At 41.6% G+C, this 11,631-nt stretch overlaps 1 protein-coding gene across 4 annotated transcripts in view; it reads right to left on the bottom strand.

Annotated features, from left to right (window-relative positions):
- Positions 1-11,631, bottom strand: part of DST (dystonin) — a 4,096,730-nt gene that overhangs the window by 1,740,938 nt on the left and 2,344,161 nt on the right. For all 4 annotated transcript variants that reach the window (XM_044063350.1, XM_044063347.1, XM_044063348.1 and 1 more), the window contains 2 exons: positions 9,686-10,145; positions 6,624-6,752 (listed from right to left, as the gene is read on the bottom strand). In XM_044063350.1, coding sequence (XP_043919285.1) covers positions 6,624-6,752; positions 9,686-10,145 — 589 coding nt within the window. The remainder of the gene's footprint in view (positions 1-6,623; positions 6,753-9,685; positions 10,146-11,631) is intronic.

Below are 11,631 nucleotides of genomic sequence, written 5' to 3'. Positions count from 1 at the left end.
CAAGAGAGTCCCAGGACTGAGCCTTGTGGGATGCCACTTGTAACTGGTTTGGAGTCTGACATGGCTCCAGCAATTCTAACCATGTGGGTTCTGTCCTTGAGCCAGTTTGCAACCCATCTAGTGACATAGGGGTTTATATTTAAGCTGGTGAGCTTATCTATAATGCCCGAGTGGGGTATTGTATCGAAGGCTTTTGCAAGGTCCAGGTAGGCTGTATGGACCACCTTCCCCTCATCAATGGCCTTGGTGACTGTTTCAAAGAAATCAACCAGGTTTAAGAGGCAGGATCTGCCCTTAACAAAGCCGAACTGGGTTGGATCCAGTGTCTGTAGGTCCCCAATATCTTTATTTATGATGTCCATGATGATCCTTTCCAGAGCTTTGCAGACCAAGCTAGTCAGGCTTATGGGGCGATAGTTTCCAGGATCTGTTGAGGCACCACCTTTGTGGAGAGGGACCACTGTTGCTGTACGCCACTCTTTAGGCACATATCCTGTAGTAAGGCTGAGATTGAACAGTAGTTTTATGTTTGGGTTTAGCTCTTCTTGGAGTTCATGTAGGACGCAGCCCGGGACACCGTCTTGTCCCATTGATGCTGTGTTTTTTGCTTTGGTGAGGGCGGCTCTTACCTGAGCATCTGAAATGACAGTGGGGCAGCACTCTGCTAGGATAGATATTTGTCGTTTTGTTGCGGGGGGAGTTTGCGCTGAACCTGTCAGCTAGGATGTTGGCAATGTCTGTGGGTTCGGTGTATTTTTTGTCATTTTGGACTAATTCTGAGCATATCTGGGAATTCCTACCCAGGTTCCTAACATAACTAAAGAAAGCCTTGTGATTATCCTTAGTGTCCTGTGCAATTTTTCTCTCGAAGCTGGCCTTAGACAATTTTATGAGTGCCCGTAGATTTTTGCTAATACTGATCAGAGATGCTTTCCCTTTTTGGGATTTTGCTCTATCATTTAGTAGCTTCCTCCTTCTATTGTATAGTTTGTTTATGGCTGGGGTCCACCAGACAGGACGTCTGCCTTTGGAGGATTGGGTCTTGGTTTTATTTGGGATTGCATGATCCATGCATTCCTGAAGGTGTTCATAGAATGCATTTATAAAGGATTCTGCGGTCTGGGCCGTATTTTCCACAGGGCCGGGGGCTTTGAAGGATTCCACCTCGGTTTTGAGGAGTGTGAAATTTGCTTTAGAGAAGTTTTTCACTGTGGTTTTCTGGGCAGGAGGTGGGGTCGGGATGTGAATATCCAATGAGATTAGTTTATGGTCTGATCTTACCAGTGAGGGATACACTTCTGGTCTGGAGCATAGAGTCCCCATGTTGGTGATGATCAGGACCAGTATGTTTTCCCCTCTTGTGGGAGTGGTAACAAGTTGTTCCATAGCTGGAGTTTTTTAAGGCGGTCAGCATAGGGCATCTGCTTTAGGCCTGTGATTCTTTTAGTGAGGTATTTCTGCTGCCTTTCCAGTCATTGCAGATGTCTTGAGAGGTACATTTCAAACGAGGCATTGTATTCTATAATGGGTCTAATGAGGGATGAGTACAGTGGGACAATGACCTCCTTTTTTTTGGATGAAAAGCCCTTAGTGATGAGGTATGCCACAAAGAAGGATTTCCTGCCTGTTGTGGCGATGTGGTTATCAAAGGTGAGACCACTGTCCACCTGTGTCCCTAAGTCTCTTATCACACTTTCAGTGTTTAGTGTACTGCCACCTATGTGGTAATTCACAGATACATGTTTTTTTCCCAAAGGGGATAACTATACATTTCTTGGCATTGAGCTTGAGCCCATGGCTCTGGCACCAAGCATCTGTTTCTGTAAGGCCCTTTTGTAGAGTATCCACATAATTTGGGGATTCAATAATGGCTCCCAGTTTGCAGTCATCTGCAAACTTTGTTAGCCAGAGTCCCTTAGTGTTGGCCTGTACTTCATAGAAGTAGATGCCAAACAAGAGCGGCCCCAGGACTGAACCCTGAGGTACTCCACTTGTCACTTGTCTGGAGCTGGATTTGGAGTCAGCTACTTTTACAGTGTGGGTTCTGTCAGTAAGCCAGTTGGCAACCCATCAAGTGATGTAGGGATTAATCCCCAGCTTAGTAAGTCTATCTATGATTCCAGAGTGGGGGATGGTGTCAAAGACCTTGGTGAGGTCCAGATAGGCTATGTGGACTGCCTTACCCTAGTGCACAGCTCTGGAGACTGATTTGAAGAAGTCAATCAGGTTCAGGAGACAAGATCGACCATTCACAAACCCAAACTGGGTGGGGTCCAGTGTTTGAAGGTTGCCAATGTCTTTGTTTATAAATTCCATGATAATAGGTTCCATGGCCTTGCAGATCAGGCTCGTCAGACTGATGGGACGGTAGTTCCCGGGATCCAAGGTGGATTCCCCCTTGTGGAGTGGGATAACTGTAGCTGTGCGCCACTCAGTGGGCACAGAGCATGAGGTGAGGCTATGATTAAACATGACACTTAGGTGAGGTGCCAGTTCATTTTGTAGTTCATACAATACACAGCCCGGGATGTCACCTGTTTCCATGGATGCTGTATTCTTAGCTTTGGAGAGTGCGTTTTTGTACCTGTGTGGCCGTTATTAATGGAATTTGGCACTCTTCCAGTATTGAGATGGGCCATTTAGGGGTTGAGAGGGGAGTGAAGTTGGCACTGAATTGATCTGCCAGGATATTGGCAATATCCTTGGGATCAGTATATTTAATGCCATTCTGTTGCACCTCAGAGCAGATCTGAGCATTGCCATTTAGATTCTTGACATAGTTATAGAATACCTTGTGGTTGTCTTCTGAATCTTTGGCAATTTTATTTTCGTAACTAGCTTTGGAGGATTTTATGAGGGATCTCAGCTTCTTACTGAGGCTGGTAAGGGAGTTTTTTGCATCCTGGGATTTTCCTCTTTTCTGCAACAGTTTCTTCCTTTTGTTGGAAAGGATGCAAGGAAAACTAAAGCTGAACAGCAAAACTGAATTTCTTTCCTTAATCATAATTTATCTTTAAGCCATGAATCGATGAAAAGGTCATATAAAAAGAAAAAAAAAACAAACAAACACATTTCAAGTGCACAACAGAGCATATACAAAGTCATGACTTCTTGAAAATGATGATGAATAAGGAAAAATGTGAGAAAAAGAAGAAAAAAATAATGCGCATGGTGTTGGGAGCCTGGTATGGGGGTAACAAGAGGGGACACCTGGATGATGTGTGTATGAGGGGGTCAAACATCCCAGGCTGCATCCCACGTGAACCCAGGCAGGAACCTGCAGCACTATTAGGCACTCTATTCAACCAAAGCCCGATTACTGGCTTCGTCCCAGCTGACTGGAGAACAGCCACTGTCATCCCTTTACACAAAGGTGGAGCATTTACCGATCTGGGAAATTATAGCTCCATCAGCCTAACTAGCCTGATCTGCAAGGCCATGGAACGGATTATCATGGACCTCATTAACAATGACATTGGCAACCTCCAAACACTTGATCCCAAACAGTTTGGCCTTGTCAAGGGGAAGTCATGTCTGCTAAATTTGGTCAACTTCTTTGAGACAGTCACCAAAGCCATGGATGAGGGGAAGATGGTGCACACTGCCTACATTGACCTGGCTACAGCCTTTGACACTATTCCCCACTCAGACATAATACATAAACTCTCTGAAGTAGGCATCAATCTAAATGTTACCAGATGGGTAGCAAACTGGCTCACTGACAGAACCCATGTAGTCAAAATAGGGGAAGCCACCTCAAGCAGTAGACCTGTAACAAATGGCGTACCCATGTGTTATTTGGGATATACTTTTCTGAGGTGCATGCCAAATCCATTGGGCTATTGCTGACCAAGTTTGCAGATGACTGCAAGCTGGGTGCTGTCATCAATTCCCCTAGTGATGTCTCACTCATACAAATGACTTGTCCCAGAAACATGGCCTCAAGCTGAATACCAAAAAAATGCATCATCATCCCTTTTGGGGACTGCACTCAGACAACAAAAGAAGACACTGACCTCTTTTTAAGATTGGTGGATTCAGCTTCATTCCCAACCTAGTTTTCCTGATAGGCTGGTAACAGCAGCTCTAGGATTAGCATATCCTGCAAGATGCATATGTTGTATGCTGGGGTAGGAGCTGCACACAGTCAATACAGGGATTGAATCCATGGACTAAGGCTACCTTCAGGAAGAGACTGGTGAAGACCCTTTTGGAGGGACTGACATGAGGTTGTAAGGCTCCAATCTCAGTGTCAGCAGAGCAAAAACGCTGCAAGATATTTTTGAAGTGAAAAATGAGTTTGGACTGTAGCAAGCTTTTCAACAAGACATCAACAGGCATTACCTGACAGAGAAAAGAACCTGTTGCCGACCTCTGCTGTCACAAGAAGTAACCATGGACAGCTTGACAGTTTAGATGCATGACAAGACAAGCTTAAGAGCTGTCAAGTCTGTGCAATGTCATCTTCTCAAGGAAAAGAACTGTTAGAGCTTCCTACTTTGCTTGATCGTTGGTCACTAATCACCTTATGCTTCAGCAGTTCTGTAGCTGCATGAGATAGCTATTACATGCTAGACTGCTACCAGGACTGGAGAACAGTAAAAACAGGGGAGCAAGGGATGCCTGTTACTGATGCAGATTAAAAACACCAGATGGCCACCAGATATCTAACTAGGTGAACCTACTACCACATACACCGTGGACTGCTGGGAAAAGACCAGATGGGGACTGCAGTGCAGTTATGTTTCACGACTGTTCTCCCCAATTTCTGTGATGAAAAAAAATGAAGGGTGCACCAGAATAAGGAAACAGCAGGCAAAGGGCTGTCCCATGATGTAATTCCGTACAATTCATTATTGTTTGTTTGTATGTTTTTAACACCTCTTGGGAGCACTGCCAGGTCACCTGCCTGATAAACACGATAGAACCACATATCCTTTGGAAGACATCAGTAGGACTATGCACTTTATGTGGCTGCCTGTGTCAAGGACAACTGATGATTTCAGGTGTAAATGGCCTTACTGATCAGACATGAAATGGAAATTACAAAACCTCTCAAAATTAATAAAATTTAAAATAAATTCGCATGAGCACAAAAATAATGTCAAGTCAGCTAACTGAAGACATAAGAATGTTTTGCTTAGAAGTCAGCATTTTAAGGCATACCTCTCAACCATTTACAGGAAGAAATATGGACAGAGCCCTAAATAATGGGGGACAAAGGCCCAGCAATTGGGACAATTTTTAAATATTGCTTTTGCAAACTTAGAAAGTCGATAAAATAACAGGTTTTGCATTAACATGAATTTTCTGGAGGGTATGAAGTCTGCAACTCAAATATCTGTCCTTTTCAGACTTTAATCCCCCATGATTTGCCAAAGATTTGCCAGAAAACCACAATTTTATGAGAAAAAGACCAACAAATTTAAGGCACAAATTTGGACAGTTGAGAGGTATGCTTTAAGGAACTAAAGCAGGTTTATAATTCTTTCTGGATATGTGTACAAAACTGGGACACTGGAACCTAACATCACTTCTATAGCCTGCATTCACAAACTAAGATATGTTCTTAGTAATTTATGTGCTTGTCTATCCCTTTTCTACAATGCAGCTCGGTGTAAGTAGACCTGGGAATATTTTGCAATCACTGCAGATGATCCCAACATAATTCTCCCACCCACAGACCATGACTTCCAAGATTTTTATTTTGTAATTTTTTTTTTTGAGTCCATAACTCTATTGACCTCCAATTTACTGCTCTTCTGTCTAAACAGCCAAATGTTTACCCACTCTTTTCCCATATATGCCCTTTTATTAGGGGTTGGGCTAAGTCAGAGAGGGGAAGGAACCATCACACTTAAAGATGACAGGGCTTCCTCATGTGTAGTGTGCCACTCAGAGCTTCCCTTTTCAACATTGTAAGCATCTCCTGCACACAAATATTCAAGCTGTCACATAAGCAACATACCCCATCCACCCACATACACATATGCTGCAGATAAGATATCAATGGGGCATGCTGTGTATTACAGTACTTATCTAAATCAACTTCCCTGTCTCCGTCAAGGCTGAGTTAAGTAGCAGGCGAACCTTTAAAGATAAGTTGGCCAAACATCTACTTATTCTTCCTCCCTGACTAGTCTTCTGTCAATGTTACTAACATCTGTTTTCCCCAGACAGACAGATGGACAGAATGATGTCTTGTTTTCCTACCATCCTGTCCACAACTCCTGGCCATGCTATAATTAAATAAAAGTATGCAAAAATACAAATGTAAGGACAATAGCAAAATTAATTAAAAATAGTTTACCAAACTCATGATAACTCTTATTTTGTTCTCCTTAACAATGTAACAATGCATGAATTTACCCAGTATATAATGAATAGTATTTTCAGTAAATTGTTCTGCACCTGTAACCTGTTTGAGATGAAATACAAAAAATAAGATTTTTTTTACTGTTTTTTTTATTCCAATGCAGCTTTCTAACTAACACCTAGAGAAATAGATGCAAATAACCTTACAATCTTATAAAGTGAGTTAAAAGAACAGTTAATATAAGAAAATAATCACATTATGGTGCAAACAGTTTGACGCCTGTTTAAATAAGAGACGCATTTCATACCTCACTGAGTTTGGCTTCCTTAAGGCTTGATTCAAACTCTTCGATAGCTCTGTGAAAGTTTGTGTGGTTGTCTAAATGGCTCTGCACACTTGGCATGTCTGAACCCCATTCAGCTCGATCCAGTTGTGTCTGTTAGAAGAGAACACATATGTGTTGGAAATCTGAATTTCAGTCAGGCTAAAGATTGGCCCCACTCCTGATACCCCATAGTATAAGACAGGCTAAAGATTAGCACCACTCTTGATAACCAATAGTATCAGAGAAGTTAAAGATTGGCCCACTCCTGATACCACATGGTATCAGACAGGCTAAAGATTAACACCACTCCTGATACTCCATAATATCAGACAGGCTAAAGATTAGCACCACTCCCAGTACCCCATAGCATCGGACAGGCTAAAGATTGGCCCCCACTCCTGATACTCCACAGTATAGTGGGAAGACATGGACAGAAGTAGCTTGCTATCCTTGTGCCATTACATTTAACTAGTCTAATGAATGCAGTAGATTTGGGAATTAACAGTAATAGTCACTGAGGCTACATCCACCACAGAGCAGGGAAAAACATGACCCCCGCCCCCCAAAAAAAATCATTCATTTCTTTCAGTCTTTTTTTTTTCTATGTACTTTTTCCCCTAGCTGCCAAGAAATCATCCTCCTCTCCTACTCAGACTGTCAGCAGTTCCTTCCTTTACATTCATCGCACACACATCAACCCATGGGGGAATCTATGGTCTCCACTGGAGATTTACCCTAGAAACAACTCACTCTTAGACAACTAGTTTTAGAACAACCATATAGAGGAAGAGTCATCATCCAGGCAACCATGCAGGGTCGGTGATTTTTCCCCTGGCCCACATGTTGCTTCCCCGAGCAACCTGACATCTTTGTGATCCCACAATGTTGCTCTGTGATGACCATACACTACTGGGGTTCTCACCCTAATGCAACTGCTCCTCTATGCACCATATGGTAGGGACTGATATCTCAACCCAAAAACTGTGCTCTGGGACTACTTCCTGTGCTAGGAGCCATATGGTAGGGACTGATATCTCAACCCAAAAACTGTGTTCTGGGACTACTTCCTGTGCTAGGAGCCATATGGTAGGGACTGATATCTCAACCCAAAAACTGTGTTCTTGGACTACTTCCTGTGCTAGGAGCCATATGGTAGGGACTGATATCTCAACCCAATAACTGTGTTCTGGGACTACTTCCTGTGCTAGGAGCCATATGGTAGGGACTGATATCTCAACCCAATAACTGTGTTCTGGGACTACTTCCTGTGCTAGGAGACAGTCACACATAGGGTCAGGCTACTCCCCCCATAATGGATAAGCTAGCATTGTCTGATCACTCCCAACTCCACCCCCTCCCTTTCCCCGTCAACCACTCCAACATCTGGGCTGCTTATCAAAACATCTCAGGACATCAGAGTCACAGCTGGGACTTTATTTCTCTGTGTCTTGTACCCAACACTGTCTATATTTTTTGTCAGCATTATGAATAAACAGCCCCCTAAAACAGTGTTTATGCTGATCTTAGCAAGCTCAAAAGTAATGCCTGCACTTCTGTCGTAAGTATAGGTTGGCTTACAGCACAAACCTAAAAAAATATCTATAATAACATATTCAACCTCTCATAGTCCAAACTCATAGTCATAAATATTCAACCAAATAAAATCTAACAGAAGCACACAGGACACATCAAACTGTAAAGAGATGACAACTTGCCAAACATACATGCTCTAACAAAAATAACTGTGCTTTTTTGTATGTGTTTGTAGAGGATGCTTGTCTCCCTTACTGAGTATGCACCCTAAACTGTTTCTTAATATAAAAAAAACTAGACTTCACTATCATGAAATGTGGCAAGTCTCTGTAGACAATCATTACGTCTGCCATTCGAGTTGGATGTTGGCAAATGATTCACACTATACTCACCTAGACAGTTTACCTGCATACAGAAAAACATACCTTTTTACTAATAATGTTGCATTCAAATTCATACATTGCCTGTTCATAACTGTTTAATTTGTTACACACTGTAAAACGTTTTTATTTGTTGTACATAAGCCAAGTCACTTAAGTAGATTTTATTACTGCAGAAACTATAAAGCATGCTTTGTTCAAAAAACAAATGGGGACTATGAAGTAATTGAAGTAGCTCTCGCAGCATGGGCGTTCCTCATTTCAACAACCACCTGGACAGGCAATGCTTTATGCTACTTTATATAACACCAAAAGTGGTAAACTAGACTGCATTACAGTGTAAATACAACATATTCATAGACACACGATTCTATGTTCTCTGTACTTTCACATGTCAGAAACAGAGTGAAGAAAAACTGTGTACCATGACCATGAACAAACGCTATCTTGAATTTACTTCATTTTTAGAGAAGAATATATATATATATATATATATATATATATATATATATATATATATATATTTTGTAACAGCATAATTTCCTAAAAGACAATGTTTTTGTCAGCTCTCCTTAAGTATTACATGGTTATGCAACAATGGTCCCAAATCTATTGCTGCTTGGCTAATATTTTCTTATGTGGTTTTGCAAGGAACAAACTGAAATCCTAGTCATAAAACAACCGAATGTCCACTTCCCTTCTTCTCTAAAAGCACCTGTGCTACTTTAGCAGTAACTGTTCTTCAGCACAGTTAATACTAAAAACAGGGAAGTAGGTCTACATAATAATAGCTCTTTAAAATGCATTTACTCTTAACTTTCATTAAAAAAACTGCAACATTTCTGAACTGTTGCTCTCTAGTGGTAAAAAAAAAAAAACTATTTAAGCACAACAAGAAGACACTGCATGAAACATGCTCTTACACTTTCATTATGGTTTGAATCAAACCACAAAGAAATGCATTCAGAGCTCTGAAGTAGAAGAGGTTCAAGTCCCAAGACCTGGTGCTGTAGAGCAGTGCAGGGGCATATACATATGGCACAGTGAACAGGAAAGGAGTTAAGAAATGTTCATGAAACTGCCACGTAAACATCACCAGAAGATTTCTATACTTAAGACTTTTGACCATACCTGCATTTCTTCAACCCAAGTTAGAAGGTCCTGCACAAACTTCATGTTGACTTCTTCTTCTGTCAGATTTTGGCCACTAATTGCAGATTTCATTAGAGGTTTCCTTATCTGCATGAATTTCAGTGTTTGCAGAGCATTTGTTTCCACTCCGGTTCCATAATTCTGAATTAGCCCTTGCTTAAGAGAAGTTGGAAATGTTGGCATTAAGCTTGGTGTTAGGCTTGGAGTCAGATTGGATGTTAGGTCTGAGGTGAGAGCAGGAGATAAAGAAGGCGTTAGCCCCTGGGAAAGAGTGACGTTCAAACTAGGATTCAAGTTCTGGGAGTATCCGGCATTCAAGCTTTGGGTGATTCCTGATATCATAAGCTTTGTCTGTTCTGATGTCAGAGTGCGCCCCTTACTGTACAAAGCAGTGCATTCACTCCTCAGGTCCATAAGGTCATCACGGAGTTTTGCAACCCTGTCAAAAAGTAAATATATACACTCACAGTTAATGCGCATACTATAATATTTTATTAATAATGTAGTTTTCATCTTCCTGCTAATTTTTCTTTAGGGGATCATCTCAAGTTTATGCAGACGATAGAAAAGGCTTACAATCAACAAAGTACGGGAGGCAATGGCACCTAAGGCCTTTGTTTGCTGGTCAGAGAATATTGTTCCCACAAACTGGTCTGTCAGTGTCTTCTAGAACATTGGTTAAGATGGTATACATATTCATTTATCTATTCCAGAACTCATGGTGCTATTACTAACAAACATTAACAAAAAGAAAACAGGGTCTCACAGGATTATTCCCAATTTACCATATCAAACTTTGTTAAATTCTATTTCTTACAGTTTTTCTGTCTGAACTGCCATTCTTTGATTTGCGTTATGTTTCTGTGACTTTGTTGGAGCATAACAGGAGTGCTGTGGAGTTTATTTATTTTTACTTTTGTGTCACTAGTTTCCTAAACTGAGTAAGTACAATGTAAAGGGAGAAATCAGTTTCACAACGCAGTGATTTTCCACTTTTCTCTATTATTGTGTAACCGTGGAGTGCAAAAATACAAGTTCCAGGAGGTATATGTGTGTGAGGGAGCTGCATAAGTTGTTGGGGGAAAGGTGCCCTCAGGAAGAAAAATGGCTGTACAAAGTACTGTTAAATATACGACTTGCAGAGAGCTCAGTGTAGGGCTTTTTATTGTCATACAGGTACTTTGATGACCTAGGTTTGATGGTCTGGTAGCTATCAAACTGGAAGCTGCCTGTTAGCACCTCATGTGCTGACACTTGCACCAACAATCCAGTGCAAAAAAATGAACAAAAAAAAAAAATAGAAAAACTTTTTTTTTCTTTTTTGTAGGGAAAATCAAACATACTGCCATAAAGGGTGATGTGTCCCCTGCGTCCCACGTGTAGCTACAAAGTCACTGGATGTAGAGGAAAGATAAATTCCAACCACAGTAATCCTGAGTGTCAAACATCAGTCCTAAGATTTCTTTTTCATCTTTCTTGTCATCATGTGCTAACCATCAGCTGTCCTCATCAAGTACCTAGGTGGTGCATGTGTTCCTTTGACTGACACAGACGACAGCTGTCCGAGGAGAAAACATGACTGTGAGTGGATGGCATTGTAAGACCTTTCCCCTCTGTGTTTGTTCCAGGTTCACTACTAGATGACTGGGCCTAGTCAGGCGAATGTTCCACCTCTGTTGTGATATGCCTACCTTAGTTCCCATCCTCACAAGGTGCGTGCAATGGGAAACCCTCACAGTAGCCCATCGCCTCCACTGTTGTCTCTGTACCTATACTACCTGGTATGCAGTCTGCTGTGCTCAGTGATACACTATATACACCCCTACCACATATCCCATGTCCATCATCCACCAAAAGTGGCAAGCTGGCATGGCCCCTTCATTCCTCTCTCATCCCTATTTGGCTACTCGAGTACCAGGAGATTT

This window comes from Protopterus annectens, chromosome 2.part1 (assembly GCF_019279795.1).
Source record: "Protopterus annectens isolate FY-2018-M chromosome 2.part1, PAN1.0, whole genome shotgun sequence".
NCBI classification, from domain to species: Eukaryota; Metazoa; Chordata; order Ceratodontiformes; family Protopteridae; genus Protopterus; species Protopterus annectens.
The sequence above is the reverse complement of the archived record's forward strand: the minus strand, read 5'-3'. Positions and strand labels throughout refer to the sequence as shown.